This window comes from Uloborus diversus, chromosome 7, assembly GCF_026930045.1.
Source record: "Uloborus diversus isolate 005 chromosome 7, Udiv.v.3.1, whole genome shotgun sequence".
In the NCBI taxonomy this organism is placed as follows: domain Eukaryota; kingdom Metazoa; phylum Arthropoda; class Arachnida; order Araneae; family Uloboridae; genus Uloborus; species Uloborus diversus.
The window spans coordinates 51,455,859-51,476,940 of NC_072737.1; the positions used below are offsets into that span (position 1 = coordinate 51,455,859).

General features: G+C 32.0%; 1 protein-coding gene across 1 annotated transcript in view; it reads left to right on the forward strand.

Moving 5' to 3' along the window:
- The window catches only part of LOC129227017 (casein kinase I-like), a 30,726-nt gene extending 12,027 nt beyond the window's left edge, over positions 1 to 18,699 (forward strand). Inside the window, exons 5-7 of the mRNA XM_054861648.1 lie at positions 2,970 to 3,140; positions 10,726 to 10,874; positions 15,371 to 18,699. Of these exons, the coding sequence (XP_054717623.1) occupies positions 2,970 to 3,140; positions 10,726 to 10,874; positions 15,371 to 15,742 (692 nt within the window). The 3' untranslated portion in view covers positions 15,743 to 18,699. The remainder of the gene's footprint in view (positions 1 to 2,969; positions 3,141 to 10,725; positions 10,875 to 15,370) is intronic.
- Positions 18,700 to 21,082: the final 2,383 nt, after the last annotated feature.

A 21,082-nucleotide genomic window follows, 5' to 3' on the forward strand; every position in this document is an offset into this window, starting at 1 on the left:
ATAATCCTTCATGTGTGCGTAGTAGTAAAACTATTTGAAAATCATAATATTCACTAAAAAATTACTTATTACACTAAAATGGCTGGTATCAGAAAAAAAAAGGTGAGCAAAAAAAAAAAAAAAAAAAAAAAGAAGCTATGTTATTAATTAGATGTTCTTAAAATATTTGATGCTGGTTCTTATATCACCTTTTTAGTAAATAAATTGATTGTAAATACAGGATAACAAACCAGGCTTCATACAAGTCCTTAAAAGTGCTTTTTACAGTGAAATTCCATTACAATGAATACCAATGCAACGAAATTTCTGTTTCAACGAAATAAATTTTCAGTCCTGATTTAATTTCCAATACATAGCTTGAATTCCATTACAACAAAATTCTCGCTACAACGAACAAAATTTGCAGTCCCTTGAAGTTCGTTGTAACAGGATTTCACTGTACCTCATTTGAGTGACCTGTTACAAATGGCACTTTAAAGTGCTTAATTTTGAGCAAAAATTCTTAGTTATTTTGACAATTTGCTTTATTTTTTATTTATTTATTTATTTATTTTTTTTTTTTTGAAGCAAGTCCTTAAATATCTGCCTTTCCCTTTCCTTTTCTCAATGATCTTTCTCTCATTAATTCCAAAGCCAAGTTTATTTCTTTTGATGAAATTTAATATTTCAATGAATCACTAGGGGAGACTGCTCATACTTGAATGTTATGATTCTTTTTTTTTCCTGTTTCAAAATTAATATTTATTTATTATTTTTTAAAGCTCTCCCTGTTCCTGTTTTTTTTTTTTTTTTTTTTGAACTGATAATGTATTTTTGATATGCTCATTACAACTAGTCGTTCATGTTTCAGTTTGATTGGTAGTTATTTCAATAATTGCACATTTTCCTGGTTTTGTGCATTGGCAGGGTTGCCAAATACTCATTTTGATTTTGGAGAGTTTCTCTGCAAAGAAGTTTGCTTCGCATTTCTCGCCAAAATTTGTAGCATGTTCAAGCAATCGCATAATTGCCCCTTTTTTTTCTGATTTGATATTCCTATCGGGATTGTTGCTGAAGAACATATTCTTCTTTTTCTGGTTCCAGCTTTGAAACGTTTAATTTTCAATATTTTTTCTATTGTGGTTAGATTTTGTTTTTATCAAAGGTTTTATGATATGTATGGGAAATGAAAATTGTTAATACTCTTTCTTTGAGAGAAAAAAAGTACTTGTTTTGGTTATTTTTTATTGGTATTGAATATGTATTGGTATTATCATACGCAAATTCATTTGTGACAAAATACCTACAACAAGAATAGAAGAGATTCAAGGTAAGTTGCTTAGAAATGGCCTAACTGTTAGAATTATTTTATTACTTATTTTAAAACTTCTATTTTAATCAAACTGAAAATTTGGTTATTTGAAAAGTTATGACTGGTTTTAGGTCACACAAGCTGAGTGACCAAATGCAAAAGCAAAAATTTTAAGTGCTTTTTTAGTTGTTTTTCTCTCTCTCTGTGTGTGTTTGCATGATTTTTGAGTTTCTTAGAATTAGTGTTTCTACATTTAAGAATATCGAATGGTCATCTTTTATTCATTTCAAACTGGTTGAGGATATGTAAGTATAAACGCTTTTCATACCACAAGCTACAAATAATTTTAGTTCCCTGTAACATGAATTCTCTAAAAGGTATATCATTTAGATAGACAAGTTCTAATTCCAATATTTTTTCAGCTTTTTTTTTTGTAATTGTGTGTTCTTGTACCTGAAATTTCCGTTTTATTCGGCCTCGAATGCACATTGGCTAGTTTTTTTGGCCTGTCCACACATGCATATGGACCTACAAACGTATGTATGTTCGAACTTGTATTTTTCAAAAAATTGATTCTTTGATGAGAATGTTTCATAATTAAACTAATGGTTTCCAAATTTTTATATCATTTTCCACTCTCCTAAAAGACATCTCAAACTTAATTGTTTTTAAATTTTTTTCTTAAAATTATTACTTTATTTTCTTTTTTGTATTTGAAAACTGGAATCTGTACTTTAATCAATGTCCGCAGGTTGTATTTATTATCCTTATTATACTTCAAGTGTAATGAAACAGTCATTTCATTTTGTAAACGGGAAGATTTTGTTTTCTTACCTTAATTTGTTTACATAAGTTTTAATTTTTGTATATTTGGAAATTATTTCATCTCAAAATCTTGTATGTTTTGTAAATGATATTGTGCTCGAAAAATATATCCTATAAAAACACTAATATTCATAAACGGTACCAAAGAGATATGACATTACCTTTTAAATTCTGAAGATACCCTGTTACAGTCCATGCAAAGGAAATCATTTCAAATAATGTATGTGAATAATGATGTATTTTAAGCAGCTCTTTGGAAAATTAGTGTGGATCTTGAGCATGTAATCATTTTTTAAATGAAATTCAATTTTAAATTTAACTAAGGACCCTTTAAAGTTAAGTCAAAAATTTTACCCTATCTAGTAAAACTATTTTTCTAATATATGGGAGAAAATTGCAATTGATCAAAATGAAATTTATATATTTTTATCATAGCTAAACCTAAAATTAAAATTTTGACAGTCATGAAAAAAAAAATTGTTTGTAGTAAAAATTTTTGAATCGTGTGTATAGGTAGTAATAGGAATTAAGAATGCATAGCTAAATTTTATATTAATACAAGAGTTAAGTTTTTTTGTGTGAATTCTTATGTTCCATATAATCCTATTTAGTCGAATATACAGTGAATTGGCTTAACACTGAGTATAGACTTGGTATGACACTACTGCCAGCATAAAGCTTGTTCTACATAACTATGTTACAAAGTAGCTAAATTAATAACTTCCTTTATTAAACTTTAATTTTAAATGAAACTTTGGCTAGTGTTTTTTTTTTTTTTTCAAATGAAAACCTTTAAAGAAGTGCATTTTCCCCTTAATTTTTACTAAATAAATGAAATTACTTTTTCTTGCAGAGCAAAGTCGGAGAGATGACTTAGAATCTTTAGGTTATGTATTAATGTACTTCAACCGTGGCAGCTTGCCTTGGCAAGGGCTACGAGCAGCTACAAAGAGGCAAAAGTACGAGAGAATCAGTGAGAAAAAAATGTCTACGCCCATTGAGGAACTCTGCAGAACATTCCCTTGTAAGTAATTTATTTCTTAAACTGATAATGTATTCTGATGAGAGGATTTGATAAATTTAAAACGACGCTTCTTGAATGACATGAATATGATTTTTACTTTTTTAGTGGTATCACAGAATTTTTCAGGCTGAAATATTTTTCAAAAGACAATATTTGAACTCATTTGGAAATGATATGTTTTTCCATTACGTAGAATTTTTAAAATGCATCTGTTTAGAAATACTGCATTTTAAGGGAGATACACTTTTGAAGGAATTCTTTTGACCGTAAATTATACAATCTTTTTTAGTGGAATAACTATGACATTTTGCCTTTTTAGGTATTTAGCAAAGTATAAAGATTTGAATTAAATTTAAATAAAAGGCGAACTGATAGTTGAAACCACGGATAATTGACCAAGAGAACATTTTTGAAATTGCATCAAAACTCTTATTCTTCTATTTCAAATCTCAAGCTCTCATTGCTTCTGTTCTCATTTTCCCATTTCAAAATTCTTGTACCAGATGCAGGATCATATTTGGAATTCTCAGATTATCTGGAATGCTGTTATGAGGAACGTGAATGCTAATTGATTAAAGTGCAATGAAAAATTGTCTCGAGTATTAAGTTAAACTTGCCTTGTCTGTCAAACTTTTGGTATATCTTTACTAATATTATAAAGAGAGGGCGGATTTTTGTGTGTTTATATGTTCGAAGTGATCTCTGGAACCACTGCACCTATTTAAAAAATTCTTTCACTAAATGAAAGGTGCTTTCTTACTGAGTAACATAGGCTATAATTCGAAAAAAATCCGATAGACAGTTCTTTTTTTATTTAAATTTAGGCCCAAATTTCACGTGAATTATCTATTATTGGCTATTAAAGGGGTGAAAAATTACTTGCACATATTAATATTTTATATCGTTGAAAAGGGTAGAATTTTCCGCGTTCTATTATCAATTTGTTCCAATGCTCTAACTTCATTACGACAGGAACAATTTGCGTTTTTATCTCGAACTCTTTTAGGCTTAGCTGAAATTTTGGCAATACTTTCTTCATTAAATCTATCAATAAAAAGTGAAGGAATTGTCCTACTTTTCTTTTTGACACCGTTCGAAAAAGCGACATTTTTTACTCCAGAAATATCTCCACTTACGGTCGATTAAATAACCTATCTCCAAAGGAAAAAAAGTTACGAGCCGTTAAAAATAAAGTTCGAATAAATCTAATCTCTATTAAAATTACTGATGTTTTGTTTTGCATTACCATGGTTACGTCTTTTAGCTTCGCTTCATTTTAATTTCTTAAAGGGCCACAAACTTGGCGCCACGGAATTATAAGCGATGGGGAAATGTTTTTGCCAATTCTGCATATTTTACGATCTACGTTATGATAATTCCCCCATGCAATGTAGAAATTGGGAAGAGTTTGAAAACTAGGAGTCTTAGCTATTTTCCCAATTGTCGCCTAATTTGTGGACGCCAAAGACCAAGGGCTAATGTACTTCAACCATGGCCTTGCTGATAGTGACAAAACAAAACAATTAGCACATAATTGACGATAGCGCCAAACCCCCAGTTATCGAAATATCTTCGAAATTACTAATGAAAAGAAACCAGTGCATCGTAAAAGCAGGGGGGATGGAAGTTGTATTTGTACGCTCTTAAGGAAGAACATTACTATGATTTAGCTTTCAAAACTTAATGATATCCAAACAAAATATCAATGTGAACAGTAGCCAAGTTCGATCGAAATGAGGTTCTGGGTAGACGGTGTCACCGACAAGATTCTGATCTCAACGGATAACAATCGGTTCCACAGCAGTTCCTCATGGAAATTGGACTGCCCCGTGTTCTTCAATATTCATTCATTTGAAAACAATTTTTTACTTTCTTTGATCCCAGATTTAAACTTGGCAAGTTACTGTATAATTGGAGCAGTAAAATGTTTTGGAAATTGTTTATTGACGACTAAAACTTGCCGCAAATTTAAAATCTGGAATCAAAGAAAATAAAAAAATGTTTTCTGAATGAATTGAAAAACATGGGACAGTCCAACTTCTATGAGGAACAGCTATGAAACTTGGTACCCGTTCAGATCTGAACTATTTTATCGGTGACACCGGCTACCCAGGGCCTCATTTTGATCGAACTTGGCTCCTTTTCACATTTATGTTTTGTTGGGATTTAATTTTACAGCTATCCACAGCGTTTGGTAATGTCTACAGCCCTGCTATTTTAATTACAATAGAGAAAATAATGCCTTTTAGTTCAGAGCAATTCCATGTGTAACAGAAAGACAGTTTTGTTTTTTAAAGGTTTAAGCGATTACAGTGAAATTTTCATTTCAGCTGACTTTTTTTATTCTCTGCACTTCGTTGTTAAAATATGAAAAACGAGACCGAGAAAAAAAAATCTACTCCTTTTTCCTCAATGTTTATGCTATTTTCCGCTTCGTGATAAAATGACACTTTTCTGAACCAAGTTTTTGAACTTCTTAGAACAAAACGATATTTTTGAGAAATTGTGTAACAATTCAATCTTTTAACTGACCAATACTTTCGTGATAGAGAAGTAACAATAAGAAACTTAATTTAAATAATTTTTCATGCACTAAGTTGACAAATTCAAATTTATGGGTTTTGATGGAATGCTTTTTAATTAAGTTGAAAATTGTTGCTTTTAACTTATATGACACTACTGTAGTTGTTTACATGTCCATAGTTAATAATCATGGAAGGATTGAGGGTCATTGCCTCGAGATTTTGAATTTTTTTTTATTTATTCACACATAAGACATTATGAGAAAGATTTTCAGCGTAAAGAAAGGAAATACACCACTCAAGGCATCCGAGGTTATCGAACCCACGTTTAAGGCTTTTGAAGCGAAGTTTCTACCACAAAGCCACGAAGACTCCCAGCGCATAATGAATGAGGCATAATGAGTGATATAGTTTACATTTTTCTTTGCCAAAGAAAAAACATCCGCTTCACTTGCAAAAGGGCTATGTTCCAGTAGCGTGGTCGCCATAGATCTTAAAATAGAATAGATGTGCCTTCTCCCCACTTTTCTCCTCAGAGCGCGCGTCAACATCCCCCGTTGGACATCACGTGATCAAGGGACACCCCTCATAAGAAACTGTTTCCCTTCTCGAAGAGAATTACTTTGCGCCGCGATCATTTGCACAATTAAGGGAAATTAAAGCATTTAACCCATGGGTTAAATGCTTATTCACTAAAAGTAATAATTAAAAAAGGTAACTATTTTTTTTTCATTAAGATATCGCAAATGTATTTGTTGTACTTTTGCAAAAAATGTTCTTTGTTACCTTTTCAAGTTATTACTTTTTAATGAAATGCGGGACAAAATGACAGCTTTTTCATGGAATGGTTCATTAGATATTTTCCCATCATAACTTTTGAAGCAGGCGTACAAGCTATTTAAGCAGTTTTTCAAGTGCTTTAAATACTGAGTAAAAATAGACGTCTTCAAAAATCTTAAACAAAAATTGACCTTATAAATTTTCTTTTATTTCAATCAAATTTTTGAAATACCGATAAATAGTTTCCATGCGTGCTTTTTCCCACAACTTTTGAAGCCAGTGCAACAATTTAACATAAAACCCTATCTAAAACCATAAACCAATTAGAAATACAAATGTAAATAGTATCGAATATCAACTCAATTAAGTAATATTCTAATATTCGTATGCGTTTCGCACCAACACTATACTAGCCAAACCAATAACTTTAGTTTGTTCCTAATTTTTAAACAACTTCAGTGTTTTCTTTTTTTTTAAGTACTCGGAAAATAAATTCATTTGCAATTATAAACTACATGAATGGTCATTTGACTACCGCCCCCTCCCCAATTTTTCTTTTTTTTTCGTCCACAGAATATGATAATTTTGACAATTTAAACTCGAGGGTGAAGAAAACTAGTGATTATTGTCCCTTAACAATATTAATTTTGTTACTTTCCTACTTATTGGTCTTTGTGAATTATTTTCATTGTTTGAATTGACTGCTTTGAATTCTAGCGCTTAAATATTTAGTAACGATTAATTTTATAAACTTTTTAACGAGAAAATCTGCTGCTTCTGTTTCCAACATATGCTTATTTAAACTTAGAAAAACTGAATTCGAAATTTTTCTCATAACTCTTGTGGTCTCATGAGTAACATTATATTTTTGTGTTTTACTCCCAAAACTTTTTCACACTCTCGCTCAGTTGTTCTTCACAAATGTACATATTTCAATGGCTGCAATCTTGCAATAAGTTATCATACATGAATGTGTCTCAAAATTCTTAAATTTTATTAGGTCTATTTTTTGATTTCTTGTAGTTAAGACTGTGTTGCAGTCGTCGCAGTTCACAACAGAGTGCACTTGCCGGACAAAAAATCCATCGTAGTCAGAAACATCATTAACTGCGTCATGTTAATTGAGATGATTTCTGAATTTTCTAAATCGTCGTCAAAGGAATCGGAAGAAAAGGCTTTCTTTCAAAGCATTTTTGTTACGCTTCAAATTTAATCCTAGCATCTGAAGGTTGTCAAAATCAGGCACTTTGAAGAACTGGACTCTTTAAATTTCCGTATGAATGAATAATCTTTTTTTCGCACTTCGAAATTGTCCGACAATTATTGTTGAATCCCCTCATAACCTGATTGCACTGAAAAAAGTTTCAAGGTGATCCTGAGTAAGCTTATAAGCAGTCTTGCATAATATAAACGAACGCGCGAACGGCGTTCGCAGAAAATTTTTGGCTCTGCAGAAATTTTTTTTCAAACTGCTAACGTGTTAATTTAAAAAAAAAATAATTTAAATTAGAAAAAAATGGTTTTGGCAGTTTACTTCAGGTGGTGAAAAATAAGCAAACTATATGTTTGAAATACACCGCCAGCTCAGTCATTTCCAGCCGAAGACTGCAGTTTCGTGCTTATTAGCACTCATCGGCCCGGCATAGGAAAGTGACTGAGCTGGAGATGGAAAACCTCTTAAGGAAGCCAAGAGTGCCAAACAAACTGGTAGCTAATATAGAATTAGTGCAGACCAGACGAGTGACCGAAGCAATGGTTCGGTTGGTATATACCATGCCTTGCCTGCAATCTTCGAGTTGAACCGAACCATTGCTTCGGTCACTCGTCTGATCTGCACTAATTCTATACAGTAGAAGACCGTTATAAAGCACACCTTGGGACCAGAGCTTTTGCGTTATACAGGTTTTTGCATTATATAGATCATTTTACAAATTTTGAAACTAATTTTCAGAATATATCTATATATTAGCACTTCAGTATGAGTTTTATCTGCAATGAGTATTAAAGCACCCATATTACAATTAGTTATTCACAAATAAATATGTTTCACAATCAAAATCCTGCACTTCTGCTACCTTCATGGTTTGTATAACAGCTGCATTTTTAAGAGCCATCTGGTATTTTCTGTTTACTATGAGTACTCATTTTCAATTTAAAAGCTTTGAAATAAGATGGAAAGATTAAAAACTTTCAAAATTTAATTTGGCTAACCATTTTAATTTTTGCAAAGCAAAACAGAGGGATTTTTTAAACTTTAAAACCTATTGTTTACATCTGAAATGTTGTGCGTTTTATAGAGAATTGCGTTATACAGGTCGGCGTTATAACGGTCTTCTACTGTATTAGCTACCAGTTTGTTTGGCACTCTTGGCTTCCTTAAGAGGTTTTCCATCTCCCGCTCAGTAACTTTCCTATGCTGTGCCGATGAGTGCTAATAAGCACGAAACTGCAGTCCTCAGCTGGAAATGACTGAGCTGGTGGTATATTTAATGTATTTGCTTTAGCCCTGGCTATAGGGCGTAATTTACTGAATAAACTATATGTTATTGTAAAAAAAAAATGATTTTAAGCACTTTTTTTTGTCTTTCATATATTTGAATATAAATTTAATTTTTTATTCAAGGGTGAGCTAGGCAAAATAATTATTTGCAGAAAATTTTCCAGTTAGGATTTGTGTTCGCAGAAAGCTTTTCATTTTATCTAAGTCTGCTTATAAGTCATTATGCAGTTTAGAACTGGAATTCGGGCACCTATATACTTTTCATATGTTCACAGCACACTTTTCATAGAAATTAGAAAAACCTAAAAATCCAGTTTTTCGCGGACATACTATAACTAATTTTCCATCGTTTGTTTTTAGTGATGTAATATAATACTCGGCATCTACATTCACACATATAGAGATTTCTCACATAAGTATAATGAAAATCTTCAGACAATCCTGGACTTTTAACGACGCTTCGCATTGTATATCACTGCTGACCGAGAAGAGGGAGACACGATGTCCCTTGATCACGTGATTCTCGGAAGAATTATGATGACCCCACTTTCTCCGGGCGAAATACGCTGCGCTGTAGGAGAAAGGCCTATCTATCCGTTTTAAAGATCTATGGTGGTCGCTTGGCGCGTCAGGCGCTGAGCAGTTCAGTCTAGGATTATTGCTTTAAAGCAGCCGTAAATGTAATTCATCGTTTTGGCGATTTGTTTTGGAAGAAAAACTTTTGATTTGTTTTTATCCGAGTGAAATGTACGACATTTTCTTCTTTTTTCTGACGATAATTTTTAAATGCTCCAATGGATTTTTTTTTTTTTTGTTAGACGGATGGATTATGAGAGCGTGGTTGCTGGGCGAGTTTGGCGATAAACAGAGTTGCGGAACTATTTTTACATTTGAAAGATATTATTTGATGTCTTTTTTTGTTTATTTGGCGAAGTATTTTAAATTGCTGTAAAAACCGCTTCACTCGCTAAATAGAGTTTTAAAGCAACTGTAAATCTATTTTAATAACTTGATGAAAAGTTTTAAATTCCAAAGAAACTTTAATAGGTTTTTTTTTTTTTCTTTGAAAAGGTGTGTACACATTTTATACAAAGAAAAATGATCACTTTACATGATAGGGGGAGGGGGAGGAGGCGTCATTTTTATTTATTCAACGGACTTCCATTAAATTTTTAGCACAGGCATCGCTGTGCGGGAACTGCTAGTATATGTATAAATATATATACATATACAGTGAAACCCCTCCTAATGGACACCCCTCTTATGCGGACAGTTTTTAATTCTCCGATTCCAAGGCAAATAACATTATTAAACCCCTGTCCTGCGGACACCCCTCTATTGCAGACAGTAAAGTTTGTCCCATTAGTATCCGCATTAGAGGGATTTTACTGTATATATTAATTTATGAAAAAAGTACAATATTTATATCTTTAATGAACAATATAGCTCTCTTTACTTGATTTTCATTGTTGTACACAAATGTACTTTTGAATTAAATTTGTGAATTACACCTTTGGAACTGAACGGATTGCATGTAAGCTCTTTTACATTATTTTTATAAATGGTAATTAATAATAATCCTTTTAATACTGTTAATTATTTTTTATTAGATGCACATCTCAATTTGAAATCCTTTTGTGTAATGTATGGTAGAAGTCAAAACAATTTGTTTCATTATAGTTATTTATTTAAAATTTGGTTTTAGCTACTGTTTTGTTTTATTCAATGTAACTTCTTTTTACTTAATTGTGCCAATTTTTTAAGCTTGTGATTTTTCTTTTAGCGGAATTCGCCACATACTTAAATTACTGCAGATCCTTGCGGTTTGACGAGAAACCGGACTACTCATATTTACGGCAGCTACTAAGAAATCTATTTCATCGTCAGGGATTTACATATGATTATGTATTTGACTGGAACATGCTTAAATTTGTGAGTATTTGATTGCCAAGTGGAATCATAAAAAATAATGTCCATGTGTTAATGAAACTCTGTAGTGGAAGAAAGCTTTTATTTCTGGTTTCAATTGGTCAGTCAATTGATCCAGTTTCATGTGTCCCACTACTACCTGCATTCAACCTACACAGCATTTAGGCAATTTTTCTTCAAAGATTTGACAACCGATGTACTAAGCTAAAATTATTTCCTCTTCTGGGGTAGTTTCACGTGTTAAATGAAGCAAGCCAATAGGGGTATTTTTAATTACTTTTTTGTGTATCTTTGACATTTGACCTTTGGCTGTATCCCCCAAAGCAGAATATTACTAAATTTAGTACATACATCGCAGTAAAAATGCCTGAGCTACAGAGCAATTCTGTTCAAATGTGAGAGAACTCAGATAGTTTTTCTGCAGAAATTCTATAGATTTCTGTGAAATTTCTGAAGAAAATCTGCAAAAAATGCAGATTTTCTACAAGATCAACTTCTAACTCAAGATAGAATTCTTCAGATTTTTTTTTAATTAGAAGAAAATCAAAAATTCCCGCAAATTACGATAATTTGGCAGAAAGCTCGCTTAAAAGGTTGAATTCAATAAGTCATTTGCAGGAACTTTAGATTTACTTTGAAATTTAAGAAATCTGCAGAATTTGTAAAATTCTATCTTGAGTTGAAAGATATTTGTAGAAAATCTACAGTTACTGCAGAAATTTTATATTCTAAATCTGAAAAGATTTTGATTTTTCTACCCTTTTTTGTTACCCCCCCTTTTTTTTTCCCAATCGATCTTCATCCACTGTAATTTCTGCCTTAAATGTATGTTTTGGAAACATGCTAACATTGAAATATGTTCATGGCCAATAATTGCGTGTCTTGTTTGTAATTTCAATCCTTTTGCATCCTGAAAATATTTCAAATATTTCAATTGTTTAGAAAGTTTAGTACTTACTTTCTAAACAATTTTTTTGTTATAAGTTACCCTAACTTGACTCATTTTATTTAGTATTTCAGCAATTTCATTGTTTATTAACATCATTTCAATCGATCCTTCATGTCAAGTAAATTTACCAAAAGAAAACATAGTTTGACTCCAAGGTTTTCAGATTTTTATAAAATTTTTTATCTTTGCTGTTTATATGCTTGCATATTACAAAGCATATAAAATACTTTTGAAGAAGCTCAGCTGGTTTAGGTTCCACGGAAGTGCATAGCAACAGTAAACTTTTAAAAATTGAAAAAAAAAAAATCTCTAAGAAACCATTTTGACTTGGGGCTCCCGATTTGTGAAAAAGGTCCCATTGGTTGCTTGTGTATGCAATGCTTGAAGTATTTGCAGAACAATTTTGGTCAAATGATTTTTACGTTGCGGAACATTCTGCTTTGGGGACTGTCGAAAATTATCGACTGATTGTATTTTTGTGTGGATGATTTCTCCAAAATTTCATGTGTTGTGTATTATTTCTGATATTGTCAGCTCTAAATTTAAAGTGTTTCAAGTTGAATTTGTTTACCATAATCTGATGAGGAATTGTGAGAGGTCTCTAATAATCTTCAAGTTTTTATTGGGAAAAAATACAGACGAAATAGCAGACTTGCTGGGCAAAAGTTAATTTTATTCCCTAGTCCACAGCATCCTCTACAAAAAGAGGTTCCTGCATATATATACCGAAATATGCTTGTGAAAATTTTTCAGAAGAATACACTCATCAATTTGTCAGTGCTATTGAGGGGAAATGACGATAAATGAGAGATAGTGCCTAACAAGAGATCAAACGAACCAGTAACATTTACTTTCGCTCCTATTCACTCACTACCCAAGACAGTCTGTCTATCTAACTTTAAAATTTAAAATTATTTACAGAGAAGAACCTATTTTAAGTCTTGGTGTTTCGTAAAGTATTGGTAATTATAGTTCTGGCTAACCTAACTTGACAGGATCGCAATGCTCTGATTAGGACATGCTTAGTCTTTCCAATGCTGCCAGGTTAGGTTTGTCCCAACTGTAGGATTTGTTGTTATGCAATGGAAATAATTGAACCTTCGATAATCTGAATAAATGTTTTTAAATTTCATAAATGATGATGCAAATGGTAATATGATGGTGCATTGCAACCATTTACTGATTTTTTTCCTTGGAATGTTGGGAGAAATGTCATGTTTCCAATGATTTTTTAGTCCAAAATATGCAATCTTTTTGCATCCTTTGTGGAAATTGAGTTTTTCCATTTTCAATGATAAAGAGAGAATCGCTATTTTAAATTCATATGCTAACTTTTATGCATAAATATTAACACATTTTGACCAGATTTTTTAGTCATTTCTGACTTTTGTTCGACGTTTTTAGTGTTCAGTAAGCCAGAGCCAAATTCTATCGGATTTTACTGTGGTTTCAAGGTACCTTTACAAATATTATGCTCACAATATTTGTGCTTTTACAGAAGTAAGAAAATTTGTGTTTAACAAGAAGTTTTTTAGGTTTCATATTTTTAAATGTTTGTTGTCTATTTGTAGCTAAATTTGTTAATAAAATTGAATTTAAAAAGTAATTTCATCTATTGTATGTGAAAGACTCTTATGTAGTAAATTAACTCATTTTTGTCTGTTTGTGTGCTCGTGTAAAAAAGGCTTCCCATTTTTTGCCCATTGTATGTACAGGTGGTGCAGTCTTTTACCACTTGTTTCTTGTTTGTTCTTTTAACAATTCCCTGAATTTTATACTGTATACAGCCTATTGTTGTTAAAACACAGGGATGTTTTATGTATCAGGGATGTTATATGATGTATTATGTTTTATAACCCTTCTCCTGCAAAAAGATTGCATTTGAAATAGAAATTTTTGTCTTTAATTCAAATTTACAACAGAATGTTCTTTCGTTTTTTAATGAACATTCACCCCAAAAAATGTTTTGTGTGCATTGTGCACATACTAGGGTCATTCTTCAAATGGTAACTTTTCTGTCACACGCGTTTTACAGTAAAAACTTTAAGGAATGATTCATTTCACAATGATTTTTCATTTCATAAAATATATATTTAAACCTGCCAACAGTTTTCTAATGATAATTTTTATTTTAGTACATTTTTGGTTCACAATGTGTGAATTCTCATCTCCATGGCATGTCACACACCTTGTGTGACTGTTTTTGTTGCTTAATAACTTGTTTAATTAAAAGTATGCTTATTTATTATTCCTTTCACATTTAACTTTTTAATATAGTGTTGTAGTTTGTTTCAGAAGGACACGGAGCCATGTCACACAATAAATTCTCACCTCTGTTACCTAAACACAAAATGCCATTCTTCAAAACCATGTGACAGTAATGACATCAAATTTTATTTTCCATGATACAATGGAGCCAACCTCCTTGTTTATTTTCAGTCATAGTTGAAGTTGTGAGTTTTTTGTCGCAGAACAAGAAGGTAGATTTTGCTTTAGAAACTTAGTGTTATTCTGACTTCTCACCTTTGTGAACTTGAATTTCAGGGATGTAAATTAATGTAAAAAAAGAAGTGAACATGTTTTCATATGCTTAACATGTGCAGATTGTAGCAACAAAGAAAAAAAAAATTTCCCTGAAAAGTGTATCTATTTTTCCTATATTAATGGAAAATTCCTCACCTGCGTGACAGACCTTATCAATGTCATTATTTCTGAGGTGATGGGGGGGGGGGGGGAATACATCAATTCTAAGCATTCTAAGAAAATTATAAATTGCCGGTATATCCTCAAATTTACTAAATACTATTTTTCAACATACATTTGAAACTATTAATTAAGCTGTACTTTAACTAAGAGAGCTTAACATTATGTTCCCACTAATCATTAAAATAGCTGATTGTTTGCACAACTAACAAAACTACTACTTTGATATTAAATTGACCCTTACTTTTAAACATTAAAAGTTTTTCTTTATTTTATTTCCATGAACAAGGCATTTTTTTAAATTTTTTATTTATGAGTAAAATAATTGGAACTTAGCTGGACCATTGCTTATGGTTACTTCTAGTAGGTAACATTTTCATGTAAGAATGAAAAAATATAGAAAACAAAAGTTTCAAAATTGAAAAATATTTGCGTTCAAAAGTTATGTTTTCTGGAGAATGACCCACTACTTGTATATATAGCTCAAATGACAAACTCCTAAAAGTCCCTTTTTTCTGGAGCCTATATTCATAAGAGAAATCAAACTTATACCTTTTGTAAAAAGAAATATTTAACATTAGAATTGTAGATTTTTTTTTTGGTCATAACTTCAAAAAAAAAAAACCCTATTTTCAATTTTTTGATCTTGCCAGACTTGTGAACCGTAAATTTCAGACCCTGTACAAGCTTAATTTTCAGTAGTTTACAAAATCCCTTTTGCAGTATACTTTTGTTGTTAAGTTTCTTACAAAAATCTGCACAAGTCTCCCTAATTCTCATCTCTCAATGTTGCCAGCTATTGAATCTCTACTTTCGACATTTAACGATATCATTTCTGTCTGCCTAGGGTGGAAATCGCAACCAGCAGGAGATCCAGGAGGACCGAGATCGTCGGGACCGCCACCACCAGCACACCAGCACCACTTCTCGGGGGGCCCTGCCCGCCCCCACGACGGCCAGCAGTAGCCGGCTGAGGGGGGCCCCCGACTCGGCCAGCCCCGCCACCGGCCGCTCACTGCCCCACCACCTGGTGGCATCCTCCAACCTTGCCCCAGCCATCTCCTCGGGCGGCGCGCCTGCGGCTTCCGCCGCCGCCATGGTGGCTGCCTCCCATGCCGCCGCCCCCCTGCCGTCCTCTGCCATGCCATGCATGCGCTCGCGGACCCGATCCACGCCCAGAGCGGGCATTGCCGGTCACGAGACCGGCGCACAGAGATGATGACCGCCCGCCGCCCAGTGTGGTGCCGCCGACTAAAATGTATGAGTTGTATATCCAGGGAGGTTGCTAATTTCACCTGCGGTGTAGACTCGCTTGTATAGTCAACAACAAAACGTTTCCGAGGAGGTTGCCGACTCCGTGGCGAGAAAACGGCTCGGGAGCGAGCCGGAGTCGGATCGCGGGAGGACGAGCGAGTTTATATTTTTTTCTTTTAGATTGTAAGGTGCCAGTTCAAAACAAAAGCTTCCTTCGAACAATCTTAGCTTCCTCATTAGACGATAAAATGAAGTGACTATCTTTGCAACTGTGTACAGCTCATTATTTGTATTTCATCATTTGGCTTTTTAAGAATTTGTTGGACATTTTCAGTGTTTATAACATGTACAAAATTCAGCGACTCAAACTCAGATTCTGTGCCTGGTAGGTAGAGGGCACTAGGTCCATTTATAAATAATTCAGAAAGGTTTAAAACTTATATCAGAAATATTAAAAGTCCAAAGATTATAACCCCTAACTAACTTTCATTTTTGTTTTAATCTTTGTTTTACCTTATTTATTATTTTACTAACAATCCTATGAACAAGCATTCAAAAAAAAAAAAACTTTTAAAATCATCTTCTGGATTATTTCATTTTTGTGGCATAGTGCCCTTTACACCCCTGGCACAAAATAATGACCCGAAAATATCAAAAACAGGAAAGGTGATTGTCATTGCCCATGTTATTTTACTCTAACACCGTTGAGAAGAGGATCTATAAGTAGTATAACCCTTATTTTCTTACACCCCTTTCCCTTACTCTTGTGTATAAGTAGAATAGGAGCTATATGTTCAGTATTTTTAAGTTTATTTATTGATTATTCCTCTTTTGATATGCATATGTAAAAAGATTGTATAAACATGCTCGTCATTTAATTGTGTGTTGCATTTTTACAGATAGCAAAAATTATGATGCTTAAAGAAACACAGTCATTGTTTCAGCCCGGTTTTTAGCTGATAAAACATAGAGTGCTAAATATTTTTGTATGTTTTTTCAGAGCATTTTATAATGGCAACAAAATTTCTAAAATGTGCCCTAAAATGTAAATATAATACACCCTTTTTTGAAAAATATTTGTTTTTGCCAAGTGCAGCATGTGTTCGCATTTTTATCAAAGCAATCGATTTAATCTACTAACCTGGTCTTATTTTTGTTTTTTTGATTAATTTCTAGCAAAGTTATTCATTTTATTTCCTTATTTTACAATAATGAATTGGATAGGTTTCTTAATGAAGTATTTTATGAACAAAATATGTATCAACAAATTTCGGAATTCTCTTTTCCTTTAATTGCAATTCAGACAGCAGTAACACCATATATATATATGTATATATCAACATTTCACACTTGTGGTGTTTTGTAAATGAAACGGTAAAGTTTTTTTAGCGCTGCTTTCTGCAAATTTTGTGTCTTACCTCAAATTTGTAAATGCGATACTTTCTTTTATAGCAATAAACATTTAACTCTTAAATGTGTTCTTTTTTTTTCTGACCAAGTCTTTAATTAACAAATGAAATAAATTAAAAAATTTTAAATAATAATAATGAATATTTCTGTATAATTGCCAAAGATTTAAAAACAAGGGCATTTTCTTATAAATTTGTTACTGACAATTTAAATTGAAACTATGTCCTATAGTTTTTGTTAAGTTAAAATGTTTTCAGCATTTGAAATTAATGCTTTTTTACAGTGTGTTATGTTTGAAGATGTATTGCTCTATCAATGCATCATTTTAGAAAGAAATTAATACCTGGCACTGTAGTGTGGAGTGTTGATTCATATTTTGCAATACATTACTCCGCTCAAATGTTTACTTGATAGTTCCCGCTAGTGACATTGATTTCATGGAACTTATTAAAAGCAGTTTTTTTGTCTTTTCCAACTGTCAAATTGTAATGATTTTTTCGACTGTTGTTCTTTTTCAAAGTTTTTGTGATTAAATGAAAGATTTAAATCAGTAGAAATGGCTGCTAAATGATTAAACTTGCTTAATGTTCTCAAAGGCTCTCAGTTTAGAGTTTTGACATGATTTAAAAAATCCAGGGCTGTTGAGATTTTTTTCAAACCAGACTCATCAAACTGGATTACCAGGTTAAAATGTTAATCTCCAAAAACTCCCAATTGAAAGTTTCTCAACACGGTTCATGATAATGTTGAATATGTTTTAAATGTTTCTAATCTTTGTTTTAAGTGATAATTTAATGTTCAAATGTATTTAATGTTTCTAAACAACATTTGGGGACTGTTTTTAAACAATTATCTTAAAATACAGGCGTCCCTCGTGTAGCACGGTACTTCTACAACACGGTTTTGATATTACACAGTACCAAATTTGGGATTATTATAACACAGTTTCGATATCACACGGTTCAAAACTTGAATTAAATACTACACGGTTTTGATGTAACTCGAAAGTTATATTTAAAAAAGATGGGTTTTTATTTTTGTTTAATCTATTCTGTTACTAGTTGATAACTGTAATAAGTTTTTACTTTGTTTTTATGAAACTTGGTTTCAATATAACACGGTACACATCCCTTGATTTACATTATTTCTAAGTCTCATATATCACGGTTTCGATACTACACAGAACGAATTAACCGTGTTATACGAGGGACACACCCCTGTACCTTTTGAAATTCCATGCAATTTTAAATTTACAAAATTTCATCTTTTTAAAAAGGCAGCTGTTTTGATGGAAGGTAATTGTATGCGGTTGAAAATTTTATTTATTTTTTTGGTTATAATGTTGTGATAATAAATTGTGCATTCATTTTTTTAAGTGGTCATAATAATTCTATACATTAATTGTTCCACTGATATCAATACTGTATCATCATCTTTGATTTAATCAAATTTCTGTGTGTTCCTTAATTGTTTAAAATAATAAAAATGCTACACTAAGTGTATTACAATATACTCAAGATTTTTATGTGTTTATTTATTAGTGGCAGGGGTTAATGCCTCCAAACTCTTGGTTTCGAGTCTTTGTCAGTTCTAGTTTTATGAATTGTTGTGAACCGAAATTCCTCACGAAAATAATTATGATTGAACCACTAATTACAGGGGTCAAATCCTTCCATTTTCTCAAGAAATTTCAAAATAGCTTTCCTCATAGCTAATATGCAATTTTTCTGAACAAAATTCTAGTTTCAGTTTATTGAGATATAAATCTAATGTTCTAAACATAAAATATGTGAACAGGAATGAAAGCTAGATTTTTTTTTTAACATTAACTAAGAAAAGCTGCCGCTAAGTAATTATAAAATGTGTATTTATTTAATTAATCGAAAGCTAGATTTTTTCTATTGTAAAAAATAAAAGGAGTTTAAAAGCAAAGCTGAAGTGCTTTATCATTAAACATGCACTGACCCAAGTTTTCCATTACATCATACATTTTTGAGAAAAACACATTTTTTATTCATTCTCTTAGCAATCTCATTGCATCTAAATTATGATGCTTAAGCTACAGAAATTTTAACTTAGTGTAATTTGTTTCATTTTCATGTTTTGCCAGTAACCAAAAAGAAATATCGTGTCTAATTTGCTGTGCAGGTTATCTGATTTTTTTTTTTTTTTAGTTGTAGCACCTGATAAATCATTTAAAACAATTGTGTGTGTTGCTTCAGGATAACGAAAGCTGAAAACCCTTTTTGATTCTTCTATATTTATCTTGGTGGCTGTCTAAAAATGATGTCACACTTTGAAAGGGAGGAGGTTCCTGAAATTGTTACAAGAGGAGGGAGGGGGTAACAAAGTATGACATTACGTACAATTTTCAGGATGTTTATGAAAAATAGCATGATGGGGGGAGGGGGGTCAGTTGTGGAGTGACAAAGTGGAAGGAGGTGAAAAAGTGACATTTATGAACAGCCTCATGAGTAATTTTTAAGAGTGGCTTGTTCATCGCTCTAAACATGTATGCATTTTTTATGTTTATTGTGTGTTAAAAAAAAATATGCATAAATATGTTATTTGAGCCTTACATAAGACTGTGCCATGACACTGATAAATACAGTCAGACCTAGATATAGGGTCATCCGCTTATAAGGTCGCCCCGCTAGAAGGTCACTTTTTTAAAGTCCCGGCTCACTGAATAGGAATTCTATGTCATGTATTATCGGATATATGGTTAGGTCATAATACATTAATCGCTTATTAGGTCATTTTTGTCAGATTTCTTTGAATGATTTCAATGCCTAACAGATTCACTTCCAAGAATTCACCGCAATATACAATCCTTAAAAAGTGAAAAGTCATTTTTCCTATTAACGTAGCAGGTAGTGCACAGTGCATTAGCAAGTGAGCATTATGACAGTGACACTAAAATATGAAGCAGTAATGCGGGCACTCAGAGTGTACATATTGCACTCTTTTACCAGTCATGAGAAGCTGAAGAAATTTTCAGAAAATAATTAGAAACCATTTTGTTTAAATTAAAGAAAAAACACATTAGTCCTGTATTAATGACAATTTTAAGTAAGGTAAGTTGCACATCAGTTGTTTGCTTGGGGATATTTGAATGCAGCTTTACTCTAAATAAAAGTTTTAAAAAATAGTTTCAAATTTTTTTATTGATTCTAAAAATTTAAATTGGTTCAAATCAATTTAACTATAATAATCTAATTACTTGATAGTTTTGAACGTATTAAATTTTGAAGTGATTTAATGAATTAAATGTTTATTTGTCAATGAATATATATGAATCGGTTACAAGGTCAACCCGCTTATAAGGTCAGTTTCGTGAAATCCCGAGGGGTGACCGTATATCGAGGCCGAACTGTAATTCATATTCTTTATAAGTTGCTTATAATGTTCCATGTTTAATAGATAATAATGGGATAAAATAAATTCTAAAGACCTGCACATAACAAGATTTCAAATGAAAAAGTTTCTGAAGGTTTTAAATCAGTGTTGGAAAATTTGAATGTAAGCAATACAATAAGGTTAGTTAATTTGGCATAAAAAAAATTTTAAGAGCCATTTTAAAAATATAAATATGAAGGTATAAAATGGCAATTAAATAGAAATTACACATACAGAATTCATCAGGTAATTGATATTTTTAAAATGTCGAAATTGAAAAATTGTTTCTTGTTACTTCTTAGACTGAGTCATTTGCTGCCATGTTCGAAAACAAAAGGTTTGATGTATTTCAAAATATGAGGCTTCAAATTTGATACCCGAGTTTGAATTTGAGTGTCGGAATAAAATGATTGGTTGCAAAAATGACAAAAGATTTTTTATTATAACTTTCAGTATTTTTTATAGGAATTGTATCAGGAATGTATAGAGAAAAATC